Source organism: Pseudorca crassidens, chromosome 14 (assembly GCF_039906515.1).
Source record: "Pseudorca crassidens isolate mPseCra1 chromosome 14, mPseCra1.hap1, whole genome shotgun sequence".
NCBI lineage: Eukaryota > Metazoa > Chordata > Mammalia > Artiodactyla > Delphinidae > Pseudorca > Pseudorca crassidens.
In genome coordinates this window covers 5,770,136-5,792,498 of record NC_090309.1, presented here as the reverse complement: position 1 = coordinate 5,792,498, position 22,363 = coordinate 5,770,136, and the positions used below count along the sequence as shown (strand labels likewise).

General features: G+C 47.5%; 1 protein-coding gene across 50 annotated transcripts in view; it reads left to right on the top strand.

Moving 5' to 3' along the window:
• MAP4K4 (mitogen-activated protein kinase kinase kinase kinase 4) overlaps positions 1 to 22,363 on the top strand; it is a 173,450-nt gene that overhangs the window by 77,952 nt on the left and 73,135 nt on the right. For all 50 annotated transcript variants that reach the window (XM_067704086.1, XM_067704085.1, XM_067704090.1 and 47 more), the window contains one exon: positions 2,999 to 3,055. In XM_067704086.1, the coding sequence (XP_067560187.1) occupies positions 2,999 to 3,055 (57 nt within the window). The remainder of the gene's footprint in view (positions 1 to 2,998; positions 3,056 to 22,363) is intronic.

The following is a 22,363-nucleotide window of genomic DNA, read 5'->3' as shown; positions in this document are numbered from 1 at the left end:
GGGTCAGGGACTCAGCGTGGCTCTCTGGTTGTGGGGAGAGGAAGGCCGTCCCCTGGGTGCTCCCTGGGTGCCAGGGGTGATGTCTGGGTGGAGACGCCGTGCACTTTATTTATAGCCTGCCTTATTCTAGAAGGGGCTTTAGGTCCCTTAGCACACTGGATCCCACAGGAAGCTTGTAGAAGTTATAAGCAGCTTTTCCAAGGAAATTACAGCCGTTGAGGTAGCAGAGGAATGAGAGCCCAAGGCTGCCTAGTCCCAGATTTGTTTCTTCCAGCATGTTGTCTTGATTCTTGGGAGGGAAGCAGAATTCTTAGTTTCCTGATTTAAATTTAAACTCAAATGGACCTAATTCTGAAAGACCTGGTGTGTGTTAGTGAAGGCTACTGCCTTTGCGTGGGCTGTCCTTCAACACAGAAATAATGATTTGTTGTTAGGTCCTAATTCCATCCTCCCTCAGCGAGGGAGTCTCATTCTACGTGAACATGTTTGAACCCACGACCCTCAGCTATCACACCATCGTCACACTGCTCAGGCTGAAGGATGCACGGTGGCTTTGAGTTCAGGCGTTGAGGGAGGAAAGGAAGACGCCTCTAATTTAGAAACATCTGGGGAGGTTTTCCTATCGGCCTGTGGGTTTTCCTGAGGATCAGATGCTCAGAAGGCCCTCCTTCCTCCCCATCTCACCGACATACTTCTGTCTCACCACCTGCCCTCTTGAAAAGCGGGGAAGCTGGACAACCCTCTGGACGTTCCCTCTCATCGCTTGGTTCCGTCCGCGAGAAGTCTGCTGCGGTAATTGGGACATGACCCCACTGCAGGAAGAGTGACGGGCGTTTGTTTTCAGATGTGAGGGCTGACCGGGGTGAAGGAGCTGGTCTTCGTGTCCCTTACGTGGAAAGGCCTGAAGGGTTACTTTGTTCTCTTAAGTTCTCCTCTTTGTTCTTGGATTCTCGGAAGCTATACCTTGGCTTCAGGACTGCGTTGCCCGTCTGTGCTAATAAATCCACCTCCTGTCATCGATGGAGGGAAACAAGGTTTCCCTTATTTTGTCACCAGGGCTGCACTTGACCCTGTGCCACGTGCTGTCCTTTGCCCCTCGGTTGTTCTTACTGACACCCCTGTGATGCGGACAGGGCGGTCACCCCACTGACAGGGGACGAAGGTCCCCGAGTGGAGGAGATGCCGGGTGGGCACAGCGTGGTGCCCGAGCCGGGCCGGGAGCTCTGTCCTGCAGCTACAGAGGGTCATCGGCTCCGTGTGTCCGTGTGAGCACAGCTGTGGGTACCGCGCTCAGGACGGTGAGCTTCCAGAGCCTGGAACCCACGGGTGGAAACTTGAAACGAGCGAGTCAGAGGTGGACACATCCACGGACGCTGGCTGTTAGACGGACAGGGAGAAAGTAAACCGTGGCCGTTCGAGTCGGACATGTGGGCCCGGGTGCCGTGAGCAGATGGCTATTTCCTGACACAGGGTTGGGTCCCCCCCTGCCGTCTCCACGGTGGGGCTGTTCCTCGGGCCACGTCATGTGCCGAGTGGGGACCAGCAGACGGTGACATTCTTTTCAGGATTGTGAGTCACCCAGCTGTGAACAGAGCCGCGGTGCAGGCTGTGCCCTGGGCTCTGGGGATGCAGGGGAGTGTGATGTGGGCACGAGGGCCAGTGGGCCTGGGGAGGCTGGGTGGCTGGAAGGGCATTTGGGGACTGGCATTGGGGCCGGTGACCAGGCAGGAGGCGGGGCTCGTGGGACCCCGCACCGCCTGCTGCGGAGGCAGAGCGTCTTCAGATGTCTGACTGTGGATGACGGGACAGGGCCACCCTTCTGAGCCCGTGGACGGGGGCTCTGCAGGTGGGTGATGCTGGAACGAGGTTCCAGGCCTGTGGGCTTTATTTGTCCTGCTTTCCCCTGTCTAGGCTGTCGCCCAACCCTGCTTGGTGAGCTCCTGGGCCGGCGCTGGACCCCATCCCGCTGTGACCACAGAGAGTTGAGAGAGAGTTGTAATTCAGTGTCATTTTCATGGAACTGTTTTGTCCAAGTTGTAATTTGAGTCCCTGCCCAAGCTTTCCAGAATAAGTGGAGAGCTTTCCTCAGGTTTCAGGTTCTAAAGTTCACAGCTCTTTCCATCACGAGGCCACAAGCGAGGCCGGCTCTCGGAGACTGTGGGGACGTGCCTGCTGTTCCACGTTTGCGGCAGCAGGAGCGTACTCCACAAAGCCCTTGAGGAGCCGGTGCCCACGATGTCAGGGTAGCTCTTTGTTGCTCTCCTTAGAGATGCCCAGCAGAGCGTTGCAAGATGGGTAGGGATTAAGTCCCTCCCTCCTGGTCTGGGGGAGGGGACAGGAGAGCTGCATCAGGCTTGTTTGAAATGCTCGTGATATAAATGGATAACAAACGTTTAGGTTCTAGGCTGGGAATTACGACACAGCTGTAAGACCGCGCTCTCTCTGTGCCCCCATCTCTTTGTGTACCCCCTTTATTCCAAGTAATTATGCTCCAGCCTCCCTGCATTGGGATCACGGGAAAGCTTCGAAGAAGACTCTCAGTATAACTTGTAAAATCAAGTAATGGGTATTGGGGGTATACGAGCGGAAAATGACTGTTACCCATTTTTGACAATAAATGATATCCAGACATTTTTGGTCGTTTCCTTCATGTGGAATGTTGAGAAGGGAAGGCTGGTCATCCTGATGTATGGAAGAAAACATTATTTAAGTTGTTCAGATTGAGGAGTAATGATACGTAAATGAAGCCCGGGGAAGAAAGAGGGACTTGATTCTTTATCAAAACTCCTTTGTTCTACTGACGGTTTGGTTTATTAAGTGGGGTTCACGAGTCCTACAAACCAACAGAACCATCCTGCTCTATTGGAGAGCTAGGAGTCTTTCATCATCAGTTTTGGGGAAAAAGTACAGAAGAGGTGACTTGCTGAAACGTCAGCCATTCTGTACTAATGACTGCAGAACAGCCGTGACCATTCTCTTTCTTTTTTCTGTTTTTCAGGGTCGACATGTTAAAACAGGTCAGCTGGCAGCCATCAAAGTTATGGACGTTACTGAGGTAAGCTTGGGTCACAAGTGTTTTTAAAGCAATCGTTAGATAAAAAACAAGGACCCCCCTGTCTCTCCAGCCCACCATTTAAAAGGAATTGTTGTGTTTGGAGAATCGATCTTAAGCAAATTGCATTCATGTGACACCATGGGTTCAGAAGGGCCAGCAGCTGAGCTGGCTGGGGTTGTTGCAGATGGGTCCCAAGTAACTAAGAATCAGTAGCATTTTCTTTAAAAAAAAAAAACACATCTGAGTGATGTCATCCTTGACAATATAATGGACCATAATTGGAAACATCTTCTCTAATGGCAAAGAAAAGATTTGAGAAGGGATCACAGAGGTCACCTGAGTAGGGAGGTCGAGGTTGGTGGGTGGGAAAAGCTTCTCTGGGGTATTAGGGCCACATTTGGGCCATTTCTTTTATTTTTAACGTGGGGAAGGAAAACAGATACAGCCAAGTTCCCAGAGGTTTGAAAACAGAAACATCTGCTAGAATGCTGAGCAGATTGTTGGCAAAATTTAGTAGCAAAAAATAGTCCTTGAAATGGTCACATGAGGATTTACTGCGTAGCCTTAGATGGGAAGGAGGAGAAATTAGCTCTAATGAAAGGTAAGTGTGTGTGAGCCCGCGTGTGTGCGTGTACCTGTACTCATGGGTCCACGTTTAATTAAAAAAAAACAGCCATGGGTTATACTGAGCCAAATCCATCTTACTTAAATTATTTTCATCTGAAACTTTATCCGCTCACGATTGCTTCTAACTTGCCTAATTATGAATAAGATTTACATCATATATCACAGATTCTAGAGTGAGTTAACCAGAAACCGTGAGGATTTGGGATGCCTTTACATCAAGCCCTGATCACCTAAGCCTGGGGTCCGTGGAGGGCGAAAACGGCTAAGCTGGTCTCAGGTGTGCGGTTGAGCGTCTCGAGGGATGGCTCCTCCGCCCTCTTCTCCCCTCGGTCTCTAGTAACACACTCATCGCCGGCATGCATATTGTATTAGTAAGAATTAGAAATGTTGTCTCTGGACCACGGGGCAGCTAACTGCTAGAACCTTATACAGATATTTGAAGATGTGACATTTTATGCCGTGACTGCTCTCTTTCCTCTGTCATTTTCTAATAATGGAAAAGTACCATTGCTTGGCTGGCCAGAAGATTCTTGTAACCTCCTGGGCGATTCTGTTGCGTGCTAGTGATCCTGTTGGACTCTTTCCAGTGAAACGCTAATTTTAAGATTACAGAGCAGTGAAGGAGCCACCAATTCTGACTTCCTGTGACTTAAATACCACAGTCGGTGATTGATGAAGTGTCCTGTGCGTGGACCGATCGGGGCCCTGCCCACCGGGCCTCTGTTCACGCTTCCGTGCAGGTGGCCGGTGGTACAGCTGGAGCCTGCGTCGTCTGACAGTTGTCCGCACCCTCCTGACTCGGTTACTGCCAGACTCGGGGTACCATTTTTAACGTCATCTTTGGGAATTCTGTGACGCATTTGCCAGCCCTGTTCTTTCCTGGCTTCAGCCCATGCTGCCCTGGCTGACACGCTGCTGACATCTCCAAGGGCATCGAAGTGAGCTTGTCAGCTCTGTGGATGTCCTGTGCAACGTATGATCATTGCTTTAAAGTAAAAAGGCACGTTAAATCCTCACTCTTCCCCCACTTAGAGTCATCAGTGTTGGTGCCCTGGTGCGTTTCCTCGCCATCATCTCTCTGTGAGCACGGCTGTAAAACACGCACCCGTGTGTGTAATAGACACTTTTGGTGAGCTGCATACAAGAGGTGTTTCCTTGTCTGAAAAAATCGGGCAGTGTTGGACAAGTGCATTTTCAAGATTCCTTTAAAAATACTTACGCAGAACCCCTGTGTTCAGGTAAAATGAAAACCAGACGGTGAGTCTTCAGAACAAAATACAAACCCAGTCAACCATTTACTGTGTTGGCCTCTCAGTGCTGTTTCTCGTGTGCCGTTTTCATGCAGTGACCTCTCTAGAGTGACCTTGGTGCTGTAGCCTGGTGCACACCAGCTCCCCGAGCAAGCGTGATTGCGGGTGGAGAGCTTGTGCAGCTTGGGCCCCTGGAGAGCAGGCCTCCCGCCCTCCGCATCAAGGGCCTGCCTCTCGGCTCTTGCAAAGTTGAGGGCGTCGGCCGGGGTGGGACCTGGGAGCAGGCTGGCAGGAGGGGGAATTCGCAGCTGCTGTTTCTTGTTGCAGCTCCAGCAGGAGGGGCTGTTGTAGAGGGTTCTGTGGCTGAGAGCGGGGTCCTGCGTGGTTTCAGACTCGACTCAGTTTCATCTCGGGAGCAAAACGGTGTGGATGCGTATCCTTAGGAAGCCACAGACTCGTCCCGCTGGTTGAGCCTATTCCTGAGGTGAAATTGAGAGGCCGTTACCAGGCCACTGGGTATTCCTCAGGTTCCGAAGGCCAGAGGAGCGCAGGTGTGGGGAGGGAGGTGGCCCGGCTGCTCTGCCCCCCGCTGTGAGCTCTCAGCAGCCCTGAATAAACGCACTCCAGGCCGGCTGCCCCGAGTCCGCGCCACCCGCCGCGCTTGCTTATGTGACCCTGGAAAACAAAGCAGACCGAGAATTCACGTTTCACCCTGGGGTGAGGTGCCAGGGGCTGTCTGGGAAACTGAGGGGTCTGGAAAGGAGGCATTTATTTGCTCGAGATGGACAAATGTCTTTACGTTTCTTCTTGGGCTTGAACTATTTTAAGAATCGATTTTCTTTAGGATTTTGAAGGGTTCTTTTTAAAGAAAGCGTGTCACTTATCTGATTGGTGGTGGGAAGGGTTGAAGGACGTGTTCAAACTGGACAAGACCAGGACACGAGATCTATAATGTGTTGTTTTTGTTTTTCAGATAATTGTAGGTTCACGAGAATTTGCAGGAAAGTACACAGGGAAGCTCCTTGTACCCTGCACCCAGTTCCCCCAGGGGTAACATCTTGTATAACTATAATACAGTGTCACAACTGAAGTCCTGCACAAAACAAAGCCAGCTAAGGATTTGACCAGGACTCCAGTGTTTGTTAGATTATAGCAGATATGTCTGCCTGCACGGCTTAGAACCGAGGCAGCCACGAGAGTCGGCACTGATACAGTCCACAGAGCTCATTCAGACTTCCCCAGTTTGACATGCGCATGTGCGTGCGTGGTGTGATGCGTTTTGCGGGATACTTGAGTTGGTTGTTTGAATTCTTGATAGCCCCTGTGTCTCAATGTCAAACTTGTATTATTCCCATCACGCATAAGGGACTGAGTTTGTTTCTTGCAGTTGGGGTATCACGTTGTTTCTGTTTAACACTCTGGAAGGTAAAAAAAAAAAAAATTATCTAGATCAGTAATTCTCAACTCGAGGTCCAGAAACTCTTTAGGATTTGTTTCTGAGAATTGAATTTTGTGTTTTCATTTTAATAATTCCCACCCAACTTTTTTTTATGAGAATGTTCATAATTACAGAACTGTTCAGAAAACGAACATTCTCTACCCTTCGCTAGATTCAGCAACTGAAGATTTCATTTGTGTGTGTGGTACATGCGTATTGTTGTGATACCAAGATGCTTCACCTGTAAATACTTGAGCACACTTCTCTTAAAATACAGTCATAATCATAATACCTGAGAGGATGAATGATTTCAGATTGTCACCTAATGCTGTCAATTTCAGTATCCTCAGTTGTGGCGAGAAAGGTTTTCTAACCATTTTTTCCCAGTCATAGTCTGGTGGAGGTCTATGCATTACATTTGGTTATCTTCTCTCTCTTTTTTTTAAGATCTTTTTTAAAAAATTGAAGCATAGTTAATTTACAGTGTTGTGTTAGTTTTAAGTGAACAGCAAAGTGATTCAGTTATACATACACATACGTATATATATTCCTTTTCAGGTTCTTTTCCATTATAGGTTATTCCAAGATACTGAGTGCAGTTCCCTGTGCTCTGCAGTAGGTCCTTGTTTACCCATTTTATATATAGTAGTGTGTTTATGTCAACCCCCCCAAACCTAATTTATCGTCCTCCACCCCAACCCCCATTATCCTCTTTGGTAACCATAATTTTGTTTTCTGTGTCTGTGAGTCTGTTTCTGTTTTGTAAATAAGTTTATTTTTACTGTTTTTTTTAGATTCCATTTATGCGTGATATCATGATATTTGTTTTTCTCTGACTTACTTCATTCAGTCTCTGTGTCCTTCCACATTGCCGCAAATGGCATTGTCCATTCTTTTTAATGGCTGAGTAATATTCCATTATATATATATATCCATCGACAGATAACTGGGTAGGGAACATGAGGTACATATATATATATACACACACACACACACACACACACACACACACACACACACACACGACGGTTAGCTTATCTCTTAAGTCACTTTTGCTCTAGATCGGTTCCTCTGCACCTCCATGTCCCTCCTACTCTTTTTTTTTTTTTAAAGAGAAATCGACTTTTGGAAGAGCTCAGCCAGTTGTTTGGTAAAATACCCCACGTTCTGGATTTGTCTGATAGTTTCCTCACATTGTGCTTTAACTTGTTCCTCCTCCTGTATTTCCTGTAAACTGGAAATTAGGTCGAGGCTTGAATAGACACAGAATAAGAATTTTTTGGCAAGAACACCTCATTGGTGGCATTGGGCTCTTCCTGTTGCGTGACCTCAGGGGGCATATGCCCATCCTGCTTGTCCCAGTGTTAGTGAAGCCAGTTTGACCTCTTGATGGAGGAGGCGACTGCAGAGTTCCCCACCGTCGAGGGGTGCCCTCAGCTCTGCACTGGGAAGTGATCTGCAGGTGATGCTGTGTGAATAGTTAGGACTGCAAGGTGGTGGTTTTCAGAGTCTGTCTTCTAGGCTTGTTAGCTTGCATCAGTCTGTAAAGAAGAGTTTCCTTTCTTACCCACTCCCACCCTTTCTTGTCTTCTTTCTTATTCTAGATACTGCTGTAGACATGGGCAGTTTTACTTATTCAATGTGTTTCCATCAGTTGTAGCTGCCGTTAGTATTATTTAATGAAATCATGCCAGATCTGGCCATGGGAGCTCTTTCAGGACTGCCTTCTGTAGCCCTTTGATATGACCCCATTAGTTCTTGAGTATTTCCTTGTTTTTGGCACAAGTAGATATTTGAGGCTCATCTTCCAGAATCTGGATCCCTTCCTCTGAGGAGCCTTAGTTCCTTTCAGTGGGAAATGCATTTAGAAACCAATATCTGGATGCTAAGTGTGCTCATCGCTGATGAGGTTTTCTGCTTCTAGGCCCTTTTAGTAGATAGAGCTTGGGAATATATTTTTCAGAATCAGTTTTTCCTTAATTGTTAAAATCTTGTGTATTTTGGATTTCTTCCCCTTTTCTCCTAGCCTGAAAAATCTTGGTTCCTAATAAAATAATATATATGTTTGCTTTATCCTTTTTTTTTTTTTTTTTTTGCGCGGCACGCAGGCCTGTTACTGTTGTGCCCTCTCCCATTGCGGAGCACAGGCTCCGGACGCGCAGGCTCAGCGGCCATGGCTCATGGACCCAGTTGCTCCGGGGCACGAACCCGTGTCCCCTGCATTGGCAGGCGGACTCTCAACCACTGCGCCACCAGGGAAGCCCTGCTTTATCCTTTGATAAACATAAAATCATTTCAGAATTACAATAACAATGGTACTACTTAGCAATAGGCATGGAGTGAAGTTTGCTTTCTCTGAAGCTGTTTCTGTCCTTAGGCTATATCTGTGACGGATTTACAGAGTGCTATATTCAGAAGTTACTTGAAATACGAATTCCTCTGTATGGCTTATCAATTTGCTATGTAGCTACCAGCTTCAGTTTCTATTTTAAGTCATTTATAGAGGGTTTCCTTTTTCTCCTGATTTAATTTTTGAATGTGTGAATCATTTACATGTTTCACAAGTCAAAACTCTATAAAAAGGCACATATTTCAAAATATAACTTCAAAAAGCTTAGGCTTGACCGTCTGAATGACGGGCCACCGTATACCCAAATACTGCCGTGCAGCTCCGTGCCCTATTTGTGTTTGACAATTGCTTTGGGCAAAGGAGGGCTCATCCTCTTGGGGTGATGCAGAGAGAACAGAGGCAGACAATATGTAGTGCTTCATGGCAGACAGACATGAAATGGTGCTCTGTGGGCTGACGTTTCGCTGCAGCCCATCACCGCCCCCAGTCCGGTCTTCGGGCTGGACTGGCCCCATGGTTCTTCCTTCACTAGGCCTTCCTGGCGAAGGATGGGGTCAAAGTGGTAGATTCTCAAAGTGTGGTCTCCCAGCAGGCACGCCTGGGAATTTGTTAGAAACGCAGTGTCTCAGGCTCTATCCCAGACTCCTGCATCAGAAATGCTGGATCGGGGCCCCAAGTTCTGGGTTTTAGTAAAGCCCACGAGGGGATTCGGAGGCACCCTCAAGTTTGAAAACCCTTGTTCTAATGGACCATAAGGAGAGAAGTCGCCCCCTCACACCTGCAAGTTGAAGGATTCCAGCTTAGAGACACTGAGCCTTCGTGCCGAGGAGCACATTGCCAGTCGGATTTCAGGGACTAGAACTCAGATCTCTGATTCCCAACTGACAGAACCTTTGAAAGTATTAACAATTTTAAATGTCAGGTTCTCAGTAGGGTTGTTGATAGAGCTGATGTGGTCTGGACCCTAAGGGATGGGTGGATATTGCCCATCAGATCAGCCAGAGCAGCTGTCTTTCAGTCCTAACAGCTGAAGTGTTGGTGATTGAGGCGTATTCCTTGGAGGAGGGGAAGACGCTGGGCCTGATGCCCACTGGGGTGCAGGACGCTGGTCGGCAGGTTTTGGTGGGTGCCCTCCCTACTCCCGGCGTAACGCTGCTAGTGATGGGAGAGTGAGAGCTGCGTAAAACCTAGCCTCTGCCCGTGGTCAGCCTGGGGAGGCAGGTGCCGCAGAAGAAGCGGCCCGATGTAGGGCACGTCTGATGGGCTCTGATGGGCTTTGAGTGCCGTCTGAGCTGGGTCCGCGGAGGAGGAGACGGATGCTCGCTCGCGGGGCGTCCACGCTCAGGCAGGAAGGAGCAAACCCGCTCACCCCGGTGACAGGGCAAGGCCCTGTGAGCCTAACAGCTTTACCACTGTTCAGCTGCAGGGGGCACGATGTACTGAACGTGCTGCTCTTGTCTGGACAGAGGTGAGAGCAGAAGGAAGGGAGGGAGAGGTCTCTGTGGACTGTGACCTATTGTCCCTTCCTTCTGGCCCTCAGAGGCCAGTTAGATGCTGCAGGCCTGACAGCTTGGTCCTGGCTCCTGGCCCCCAGCCTCCTGTGGCTCCGGCAGGCTGGCCATGGGGCTGACCCCATCGTCAGGGGCGCGGTCAGTGCATCAGTGTCAGCTGTCAGCTCCAGCGGCAGGTTGTGTGCCTCCTCTTCCAGATACTCTTTCCTTACCTTCTGTTTCTTAGCTGCCTTAACGAACTACCTTCTCTCTCTTAGCTGCTGGGAGAGAAATGATGCACAGGTTTGTGGGATGCTAAATTTTATCTGGCATTTTCTTACCTTCAGTTACTTCTAACTTAATTCGAACGATCTTGATATTAGATTTCAGCTTCCTAATTTGGATCGTCTTCCTCAGCCTTCCTGTAGATAAAGGTCACAAGTGGTACCTCTTTATTATTATCGTAATATTGGTATAACGCAAGTCCTTGAAGAAAAGTTCTTAAAGTTCATTAGAAATTGATTAAGCTTTGATTTATTATAATTAAAAAATATGGCAGTAATTTTGAGAACCAGTAGTCCCACTGTGTCCCCACCAATCACACCCTTATTTTCACAATCACCTCCCTAAGAAGACTGCTAAGATTTTGTTTTTTCCTAATCACCCCAATGAAAATTTACAGTCTGCACACATCTGCTCATGTACTGTATGTGTATCTTTATACATAAGAGTGGTAGGTTTTTTTCCTACACCTCTTAGAACCACTTTTCATCCCCTTAGAGGGCGATGTCACCCCATTGAGGACACCTGGTGTAGAGCAAATAAGCATGGACCTTTTACAAAAGAGCTAGGGTGCCTTTTGTACTATTTCTAATACTTCCTTCTTTAAAGAGCTCGCTAGATACTAGAATTCATCGTCAGTGATGGAGTGTAGAGTGGCTGAAGCGAACGATAGTCTTAGGGACTTGGGCCAGGCATTGCGCTGGGCGTGGTACAGGCGCGGCTGGAACTCATGGATGTCCTTTTCCCTGCATCTACAACAGATGGAAGAACAAAGGTGGGACCTGGGCCACAAGGACAGACTGACTGTAAAGCCTGCTCCTCTTCTGTTTTTTTTATTTTACGTTTAAATTTTCTTGACGTATTGATTTACAATGTTGTGTTAATTTCTGCTGCACAGCAGAGTGACTCAGTTATACATATATACATTCTTTTTCACATTCTTTTCCATGATGGTTTATCACAGGATATTGAGTATAGTTCCCTGTGCTCCACAGTAGGACCCTGCTGTTTATCCAGCCTGTTTATACTAGTTTGCATCTGCTAATCCCACACTGCCAGTCCTTCCTGCCCCCAAATTTACTCCCCTTCCACTATCCTTCTTTCTCTAAAAGTAATGTGAAGTTAACTTAGGGTTAAGTCAAACTGCTCAGCAAATAGGTACCTGCAGATGTGTTTTGAAGATAACTCTGCTGGTGAGGATGTGACAGATTTTGTAAAGGATTAGATTTTTTGCTTTTGTCAAGGATAGAATGTGTTTCTATTTGGGATTGATTTCTTCTAATTTAAGAATGTAGGGCTTCCCTGGTGGCGCGGTGGTTGAGAGTCCGCCTGCCGATGCAGGGGACACGGGTTCGTGCCCCTGTCCGGGAGGATCCCGCATGCCGCGGAGCGGCTGGGCCCGTGAGCCATGGCCGCTGAGCCTGCGCGTCCGGAGCCTGTGCTCCGCAACGGGAGAGGCCACAACAGTGAGAGGCCTGCGTACTGCAAAAAAAAAAAAAAAAAAAAAAAAAAGAATGTAACTGGGAACTTACAAAATATGAAAATTCTCCTGTTCTTGTCTATTTCATAAGTAAATAAGTAGAGGCAGGTTAAGATTAGATGTTGTATGTTTTTCACACTGAAAAGCCTTCATTTTATGTACTGATGACAACACGATGTTACGAAGGTGATTGATTGACCTGCCCAGAATTCCATAGCTTGCTGCAGAATAACACCCCCCGATCTTCTTTTATTGCACGGTGACATCTCCTGCTTCACTCGGGGAGCACAGCTCTGTGTCCTGTACTTGGAGTCTAACTAGCACCGGGTAACTAGTCACAATGCCCAGTAAGTTGTAGGTACTCGAATCTTTGATGAATTGAACAGGATGTTCTGGTTTTGGTGGGCACTTGGAGAAACACGTCATAGTTGTACAGTATTGGTTTCATCGTCCAAGAAAATTACAGTCATGTATTGTTGCAACAGAGAACTCTTGGAGGTATGACCGTGTTTTATAGCCTTCTCATTTTTTGTAATAAAAAGTATTAAAAATAACCGTAGGTGTTACACATTAATCATAAATAAATAATAGTAAAACCTGCTCTTCGCACTTGAACTACGTTCCTCTAGGAAGGAAAATAAAGGAGTCTCTTAAAATCACCAGTGGTTAGAAAGAGTGAGTACATTTCCGGCTTTTGTGTTTAGAATGGTCACTGAACTAATAAAGATGATTTATTTACTTTCCTCCTCTTTCCTGTGAACATAAGTTCGAGGCCTGTAAATATTTTCAGGGTGAATCTATAGTTCATGAGCCTCGTCGAAAGCCGGCCGCGTTTATTTAACAGTCACGTCCTGGCTTTTACTGTAAGACAGTGTTAACACCTTTGGTAGACTAGGGCCTAAGGTTCAATTTAATAAAGCTTCCGCTTCCCTACCTGTAAAATGGAATAATAATTCCTACCTCACAGGCTTTTGTCAGAATTAAAATTATATAATAGACGTAAAGTGTCTAGCATATAATTTTTACATGGTGCATGAGGGTTTCTTTGTTCCCTTCTCATTAAAGATACTAAAACAATATAACTCATCACTTTTGCTGAAGAGACGTTTTAACACACACACCTGCCCTCCTGAGCAGCTGTTCTCTGACCTCTCCAGAGGTCAGACCTCTCCTCCTCCTCTGTGTCCATCCTCTCTGCAGGCTCCTGCCTCAGGTGGCTTCTTTGTCCCCCGGCGTAGTCGTAGTCACACTGTTTGGTTCTTCGGGACCACTTTTGTCTGGCCCTGTGAGCTGTCTGCTAGGGCTGTTTTAATGGCTACCTGGAGAGCCCCATGATCGTTGCATGCTTATGTTAATTCTGTACTGGATTATAAACGCTGTGGGGAGCTAACTTCTAGGATTCTCGTAGCATTTCCAGGCTTTGGACAGAGCCCATCACATGGGTGGCGCTCAGCTTCTGTTTGCTGCTTCTGAACAATGTCCTGGCAATTTTAAAGGAGAATTTCCAAAGTGTTTTGAGTGTTGGCAAAAAAAAAATCTATATCTATCTATCTATATCTATCTATCTATCTGTCTATCTCTACACCCTTTTATAACAATAGAGACAGCCCTTATTTTAATATGTATGTATTTTTTCTGTTGCTTTGTGGTTTACAAAGAAGAAAGAAAATTAAATCGGAAAAGAAAAATATTACCATCCATTCTTACTGGAAATAAGAAAAAGTACTCATGGTTTTGGTCAGATGCAGTTTGTGTTCATTGGGACTGGAAAGGGCATATGTCAGCCATGGTTTGCGGGCTTTTGTTTTCGTGCCTTGAAATGCTGTTCATGAAGTTGCACTAATTCATTCATTTAAACAATTACTAAACACTTCGTCTTTTTAATGCAGACTCTTCTCAGATGTAGGGTGGAATAGAAAGATTAATTTTGCTCCAGAAGGAGCTGTTCTTAATCTCTTGGTAAAATAAAACTTGCCGTGAAAAGGAGCTCTTTGTAATCGTTGATGAGCCCTCCTCTCCAGGCAGATGCAGCTTCCCTGTCACTTCATGAATCGAAGGCATTTTTCTAAGGAAAACAAATAGTTGAATTTAAAGAAAACACCCAGCAATTTTTGTACAACCTGAATTGCTGTTTTGAAAAATACGGACACTGTACTTTAACAATCCCATCCTCCCTCCCCACCAGCTGCTTTTTTTTTTTTTTAAATTTGGGGGCTCTAAATGCAAAATTTGATTTTAAAATGTTGATACTTCCCTCCTTCCATTCCTAGCAAACTTATTAAAAAAGTGTGCATTGGAGGTCTTCAAGACCATCTTCAGGCTTAATGATTCCCTAGAAGGACTCACAGGGCTCTGTCTATAACTGCGCCCTCAGCTGTGATTTACAACCAAGGAAGGACACAGAGCAAAGTCAGCAGAGGGAAGAGGCGCATGGGATGAGGTCCAAAGGAATCCATGCACAAACTTCCAGGAGTCCTGTCGCGGTAGAGTCAGATACATGATTCCTCCAGCAGTGAGCTGTCCTAACACATGTGCAGTGCTCTCCACCAGGGAAGCTCCTCAGAGACGCAGGGCCTGGAGTTTTATCTGGAGCTGGTCACGTAAGCACCCTCTGCCTGGCATGTACCTGAAATTTCAGACTCCCTGCGGGGAAGTAGGTGTTCAGCATAAACCGTATTGTCTGTTCAAACACCCCAGGTACAGGGAGCCACCCTTCTCAATCCAGGGGATGTTGGGAACCCTCCCAGATCCAAGCTCCGGTTGCCAGCGCAGGCCGCAGCTTTGCACACAGGCCTCTGCAGGGGTAGCAGCCTCAGGCCTGGGGATCAGGCTCTTCTCCTGGACTCTGTGCAGCATCTCATTGGATGTCTGGTCTCCTGTGAGTCCCTCATCTTCCCCCGAAGCCTGTTCCACCCACAGCCGTATCCTTTCTCCGTCGGGGGGCGTCCCGCCTTCTGCTCAGGGCACAGAAGCCCCGGCGTCCTGCGACCGCTGCCTTCCTGCCACGTACTGCTCACCCCGTCTGTTAGGAAATCGTGTCAGTGCTGCCTTCAAATGGTATCCAGTTTGGCTCAAAATTGTCATGGCCGGTGGTGGCCAGTGGGACGGCTGGGCCATGGGTCAGTAACTGTTGACTCCGGATTAGAGGTACAAGAGGGTTTGTAAGCTATTTTTTCTGCTTCTGTGTGTTTGAAATTCATAAGAAGTTAGCACAGTTTGTGAGTCTGTAAGAAAATCTTGGACATGTGAATCTTGCCTCTGTGTGTGTGTGTGTGTGTGTGTGTGTGTGTGTGTGTGTGTGGTATGACATGCATACAAAAAAGTGCACAAATGACAAATCCAGGACATTTCTGAAAACTGAACTCACCCCACTCATGAATCAGCAAGAAACAGAGCGTAGCTGGCAGCCCAGGAGCGCCTGGTGGCCCTTCCGGTCACCACTCCTCCCCCAAGAGTAACCACCCTCCCAACTTCTAACACGATCCATTATATTTGCTGTGTTTGTGGTTGATGTGCACGGAACCATAAGGTACTGCTGTGTCCGCTTCTTTGACTTGACCTTACGATTGCGAGAGCTGTTCACACTGCTGCACGTAGAGAGCGTTTGTTTATTCTCTCTGCTCTTAGTATTCTCCGACGTCACACGAGCTTCCAAGAGAACAGTCTCCTCCGGGGGGCGTGGAGCTCGCTGAGTAGCCTGGTGCCAGTCGTGCATGTAGCAGGTGCTGAACTGAATTGCTACAGAAACAAGGAAATTGACCTGGTGGAGGAAGTTCTCCTTGAACGGATAAGAGATGCTCAGGTGCACATTATAGGGAAAACAGACCTTCGCTTCTTAACTTCTTGTGTTTTGGGCATGATTAAATATTTCTTTTCTGGTTTAATTTTATCTGCTTAACTGCAAGAGTTAAGAGAAAAGTTGGCGTCGCTAACTTCGGATGATCAGAGATAAAGTGGGAACTTCTCTCTGAACTCCATCTCCCTTGGCTTTGAGTTTCCCTGCTGTGACAGGTCTCCAGCAGAGAGTTCTTACCCAGCGCCCTCAAGGAGTCTCCATGTCACACCACTGCTGACTGTTCATCCTCTTTGAGCCGCTGGTCATTTTTCTGCTGACCCTGTGATCTTGGCAGGGGTCCTCCCCTCCCCGCTTCAGGGATAGAGGCTTGGGGTGACATGCAGATGGGGAGATGGACCCTGACAAATGGGATTCCAGCCCATTCCATGGGGGCCAGCCCGAGTTCTTGCCCCCCGCTCCCCGCCCTGTCCAGTCCCCCTCCCCCTGCCCCAGCCACAGTCCCTCCCAGACCTTCACAGGAGACCCTCTCAGTGCTTGCTCTCTCTCCTTTCTGACCACAAGGGTGTTTTAAGACAACACACAGCAAAGCTTTTGGTGAGGCATTTTGTTGTAGCCTTAGGGCAGCAGGAACAGTCGTAACTGTTAGGTCGAGGGACTGTGTGGTCATGTGGTGGGCCCCTGGGTGACCTCTTCTGTGAGTGAGAGAGAGAGAAGGTGTTTATACCAGGAAAGAGCTGCCACCCTCCTTGTTGTGGTTTCATTTCAAGGAAACATCTAGTCTCCTCTCACTTTTGTTCACTTACTGGAGAGGCTGGATGTGTTTTTGCCTGAGGCTAGAACTAAAGAAGACCCCGTAGTTATTGCTTCTCCTTAAGTAGTTTAGAAAGAAGAAAGCAGTTTATTTGGAAAATAGCTGCAGAGATGGTTTTGTTCAAAAGGGGCAAGGAAAAGAAGACCCTTGAGAGAGAGGAGGTTAACATTTGGAATCACGAGGTCCAGCAGCAGTGTCTCTTCGGACCTTTGCGAGAGCAGGGGCCAAACTGGACTGGACTGTCGCATACGATGCCGTGCTTGCGGACCTGACTGTTTTGATGATGTGATGAATGTGGCCCCGATACTCTGAAGGAGGCACGTGGTCCTGACACTCTGAATGACGTCCCCGTGCACGTGGTCCTGACTCTTCTGAATGATGAAGGTGGTGAGGGTGACACTGCCCACCCAGTTCCAGCGGGTTTTTTTTTTTCCTCTCATCTCCCCTACCTTCTTTTACCTAACACGACACGTCTGTATGCTGGTTTGAGGAAGTACAGCGACATGTCTTGCTGTGCTTGTGTAAGTGCTTCGTGACGATACCATGGTTCACGTGGGGTGTGTGGTGGCGGGGAGGTTTAGGGTAACTGCCGTCTTCGCTTAGTTCACAGACAGAAGGGGCAGAAGGGGGAACATCAAAGATGCTTCTTCACGGTGAAGTCTAACAGAGTGAGTGGCTATTTCTTCAAGAGAAGCCCCACGCCTTACCAGTAGCCACCAGTCCTAGTTATTTGCCTCTGTGTTAGTGTTTTCCCCTAGGGGAGGATGGAGAGCAGATGCGCACTGCTCCTTTCTTTGCTGGTTGGGCTGGAGATAACTGGACCCGAGTGCTGGATGGTGTGGGTGCGCTGTGTGTGGGGCGGTGGCCTGGAGCTCGTGGAGAGGGCTGGCTGGCACTGTGCAAGTACGAGGACTCTGCCTCTTCCTCTTCCCCCACAGTGCCCATGCCTGTGACCCTACCCCGGCTCTGATACAGCAGAGTTCACAGCCGAGGCTGCTTCAGTAAGGCTGAGGTCATCACAGGCGGAGAATGTTTTCTTAACTGCTCTGGTCATGGGAGCTTAGATGTTTAAGGTCTTCTGGGCCTTTGAATGTTGCTGCTTAGTTCTGTTCATCCTCTCCTTCCCCCAGGGAAAGTTTAGTACACTTAACAGTGGTGAGTTTATGGTCTATAAATTCTGGCTCTACAAAGCAGTTGGAACCAAAAGTTTAAATGACTTCTAGGTTACTGTTTTTGTTTTTATTTATGAAATGTAGATATTCTAGGGAGAAAATCCAGAGAAAAAGAAAGATGAGAAAAAGCATTTCATAATTCTGTCCCCTTGGTTTGTTTACTGTTAACATGTTCATATTAGTATTTTTCTAGTTTCACATATAGAGAGATATGTACATATACATGTAAAATTGTTCTTTAAATGGTGAAATAGCCTTTTCTCTAACATTAAAAGTAACATACGCATCTAGAAAATAGGAAGATGGAAACATGTTTTCCCTCGCCCCGCGCGCCCGCCTCCACCAGGGTGAGTGCGGCTGACCTTCTGGCGTGTTTCCAGTCTTTTCTGGGATTGGAGCTGTTTCTTAGTGCTGCCGATCACTCATTTTCCAGTTGAACATGTGTGTTTATCTGTGTGGCTGCATTTAGTTTAAAAATAAGTTTGTGCCTATCCTAGGAGGATTTCTCCTAAATAATTTAGAAGGTGAATTCCTTAGCCTTGTCTCGTCTCAAACATCCACTTCATATAACTCTGTTTTAGTCGCCGCCTCACAGTAAACTGCTTCCTGTAAGCTTGTTGATGTGCGCGTTTACTCTCTATATTCACGTAGTGGTTACTTCTGTGCGTGTCCTGGGTTTGGGCGGTGTGTCCTTTAGACTGTGAACTCCTTCAGAATAGGCCAGTTTGAGTGATTTCATAACACCATGTGATGAGAAGCACTTTGTAGTTTTTACTAAGATCTTGAAAAGTGGGCACTCATTGCCACTGTACATACTGGTTACTTAATATACTTTTCCTTGACAGATGCTCCTTAAATGACAAGGTGTTTGCCATTGTCTTTATTCTTTTAACTTATCTGAATACAAGGAAAAGCGAAGTTAGGGAAAGGAAGCAGCCTATGACTTAAAAAAGCCTGACTGTTCGAAACCTCTTTGGTAGATTCTGTGTATTTCTGTTGACACTAGACTTACACCTTCCCTCCGTTGAATAGTTGAGGGGGTTCAGTCCCAATGCTTGTTTCCGTATCATCTCCAGCATCTGTTGCTTCCTTTGTGTGGGAGGGAGATGAGGCTGCCAGGCTGTCTCTAAGTGGGGCCGTGACGTCACGCCTGAGGGACGGGCCCAGCCGTGGGGTCTCCAAGTGTGCTTTGGCAGCAGGCACACCAGGCGCAGCTGGTCTGACAACGTACTTACCTTCTCCTGCAACTCCATGAAAGTTATTTGGTGTACAGTGGAGTGATGCCAATGGGTACTTACTCGATGGAGAAGGCACGAGTGACTCAAGAGCCCAAGAATGGTTTTCGGTGCAGACTTGAAGATTTCAGTGAATTCAAAGTACCATTGTCTTACTGAGTTTTTGCCTCTAAATCATTTAGTGCAGCGCTGATGGAGACATGCTAACTTTCTTCATTCGAAGTTTAAGAAATGGTCATTTTGGTAGAGCAGGTAGTTGAAACAGTGGGGAAGACTGTGGACAAACAATCAGAGCGAATTTACTTTGATTCAAATCTCAGAAGGTTTGCTGTGTCTGAGACGCATTTCGTAGCAGCTTGTGTACATTTTTAGTGTTTTTTTTTTTTTTTTTTGCGGTACGCGGGCCTCTCACTGCCGTGGCCTCTCCCGTTGCGGAGCACAGGTTCCAGATGCGCAGGCTCAGCAGCCATGGCTCACGGGCCCAACTGCTCCGCGGCATGTGGGATCTTCCCAGACCGGGGCACGAACCCGCGTCCCTTGCATCGGCAGGCAGACTCTCAACCACTGCGCCACCAGGGAAGCCCTCGTGTACATTTTTAGATGGAATGTTTAGGGGAGATTCCATGGTACCACTGGGTTTTTTCCTTTATATATCTCTTTAATGTGTATATATTAACTTAATTATATTTATATTATATATTATGAATTACTACATACTATAATTTATTTACGTAATTAAAGTTTAATCACTTGTGCGGAAGCCTTTTCCCTGAATTGACACTGGTTTTTATAATATTTGAAAAAGTTCAACATGCTATTTAAAAACACATGGGTCTCTAGAATTTGTTACTTATTATATCTCTGAGATTTTATGACTCCCCCCCTCCCCAAATAGTTAAGGATGTCCTTGTCTTCAGTTAAAATTAGCCACTGAGGGGCTCTTAGCTCTGAACAGCGAGCTTCAAATTAACCCTTTATTTACTCTGGACTCTTAACTCCAGAGGCATTTCTTTCTTCCTTTTAAAAGCCGTAGAGAACCTTAAATTTTAAACTCAGTCTTACCCCCTCCTGCATCTGTGCTTAGTTAGATAAACCGATCAATCTAATGAATTCTGCAGACAGAGGCTACAGCGCTCTGTGTGCCTGTTTTAGCCCAAGGCTCAGTATTCCACAGACAGACAGCTAGTGAGTACACACGCGTGTAAACATCCATGCACAGACGCGAGGTCGCCAGCTTATCCTGAGCCTGGCAGGAAAAGAGGGTGTTTTCTGATTTCTCCTACAGATGTGTTTAGTTTCATTGCTCGCTCAGTCCAGGCTCTGGTGCTGTGGACGTGCTTTTGCGTCCTGTGAGCGTCCTTGCTTCATCCTGTGTTCTGCGATCCCTCTGGTCTGGGTCCCTCCTGTGCTGGCTCTTCCAGCCCCTCAACTCTCTCTGGCAGGTCTGCCCGCCTGCACCTTGGCAGGGCTCCCCTCCCCCGGGGGCAGCCTGATGCCCTTTCCTGGTGTGTCTCTCCATCTCTGCATCCTGCCCCTGGCTGCCATCTGTGCAGAAGAGGCCTTCAGCCCGCTGACTGAATGCACGTGTTCCGTGGAGGAGCCTACACAGGGACATGGTTCTTGCTAAAAGGCCGTCCAGAAATGTGACATCTCAAACTCTCGGCCTTCGTGTGTGGAGCCCCGGCAGATGGTGAACTTGGTGGTTTGTGCTGCTGGTTGCAGGTGGATGGCAGGGGCTGGTTCCACCAGGATGACACCCTTCTTCGTGCGTGGGAGTTTGGGTTGGTGAGTGACCTTTCCGGGTTTCCACTGGAGAAATGTATTTGAAGACGGAACTAACTGGTTTGCACTTCGGTGGAGACGCCATTGAGGTAGTGACTTTGTACGTTGTGTTGGTGGTGACGGCCCTGGTTTCCTCCCCTCCCCTCCCCTCCCCTCCCCTCCCCTCCCCTTCCCTCCCCTTCCCTTCCCTTCTCCAGCCCCATCGCCTTGAGGGCAGAACAGGGTCTCTGTGGCCCGACTCTTGGCCTCTCTGAGAGTTCGTTTTAACACACCCACTCCGAGGTGGCCAGCCTGACCCCAGGGCCGCGCGGACTCTCACCGTGTGTGTTGCTTCACAGACACTCAGCACATAGGGCGGTGCTTGGTGGTCCGGGGGTCGGTGGGGGGCGTGCTGGGTGCTCTTTAGGGAGCGTCTGGGTGACCGTTGCGTCTGTGATGTCCCAGGCCGGCTTTTCCGGTCCCTCTCCAGCAGTTCCAGCCTGCAGCTTACTCTCCGCAGTGTGCGTGTGCGTGTGCGTGTGTGTGTGTGTGTGCGCGCGCGTGCACGTGTAAAAGGGGGAAAATGGATTAGGTAACGTGATCTCACGGAGCTATTTTTAGACCAGCATGACTTATTACAGTTTTGTGAGCTGTGTATGTAGTACCCTGCCCTGAAGTTCTATATAAAGTGATTAATAACAAAAAGTTTGCTGATCGCTTATCTTTCCTGTGATGTAAAAACAAAGGGATCTACACCTTTCCTTTGCTTTAAATAACTGCTGGTTGAGGGGATAGGGGACTATCTGAGGTAAAAGAAGTGAGGTTAAGATACGATATTGAAGTTGCATCTTCAAAATTTGTGGAAACTTTTTGTTTGCCTCTTTATATCGGAGAGCCTTAATCCTGTATTATTGTCTTCCACTCTTAAAATTAAAAATTTGTTTTCTGGAAAACAATTTTTATTCCTGTATGCGATAAAATTCACGTTTTAAACAGTAACTCTGTATATCTTTTAAAGTCACAGTCAAAAGAAAAATTATTTTCTGATAAAATACAAATAGTACTCACCATCAGCAGTGCCATTTATTGTGATCACAGCGTGTCTCAGAATGAAAACACTGGGAATGAAGCTGTAGCAGGGCGAGTTTGTCCCCCTCGTAGCTGTGACGCTCCTTAAAAGCTTCAGAATACAGTTGATTAATACCAATCTCAGCACTGAGTCATCTTCTTTCTAAATGAATCACATAATGAAGATAATTGGTTCTCTCTCTCCTCCCATCTTTTTGGTATCTGGAGTTTTGGCATCTCTCCACATTTTCCCAGGAGGAGCCCCTGTAGTTTATCGGTGCGTCCTTGTATGAGCAGGTGACACGTCGTTGAAGACGCACGTCGCTAACTGTTCTCCAGCAGGAGACCTGAGCAGACCGTGCAGTCAGCTTACAGTGGGACGACCGTTTCAGGATCCGGCTGTTGCTCTTGTCGGGGCCGGCACCCTCGCTTGGCCTCTCAGCCGTCACAGCAGGGAGTCGATAAGCCTGGCAAGTGTCCACTTAACCTGCTGCCCGAGGGCGGGTGACGCCGAGTTTGCTGGTCTGAGTTCACCGGGGTTGCCCTTG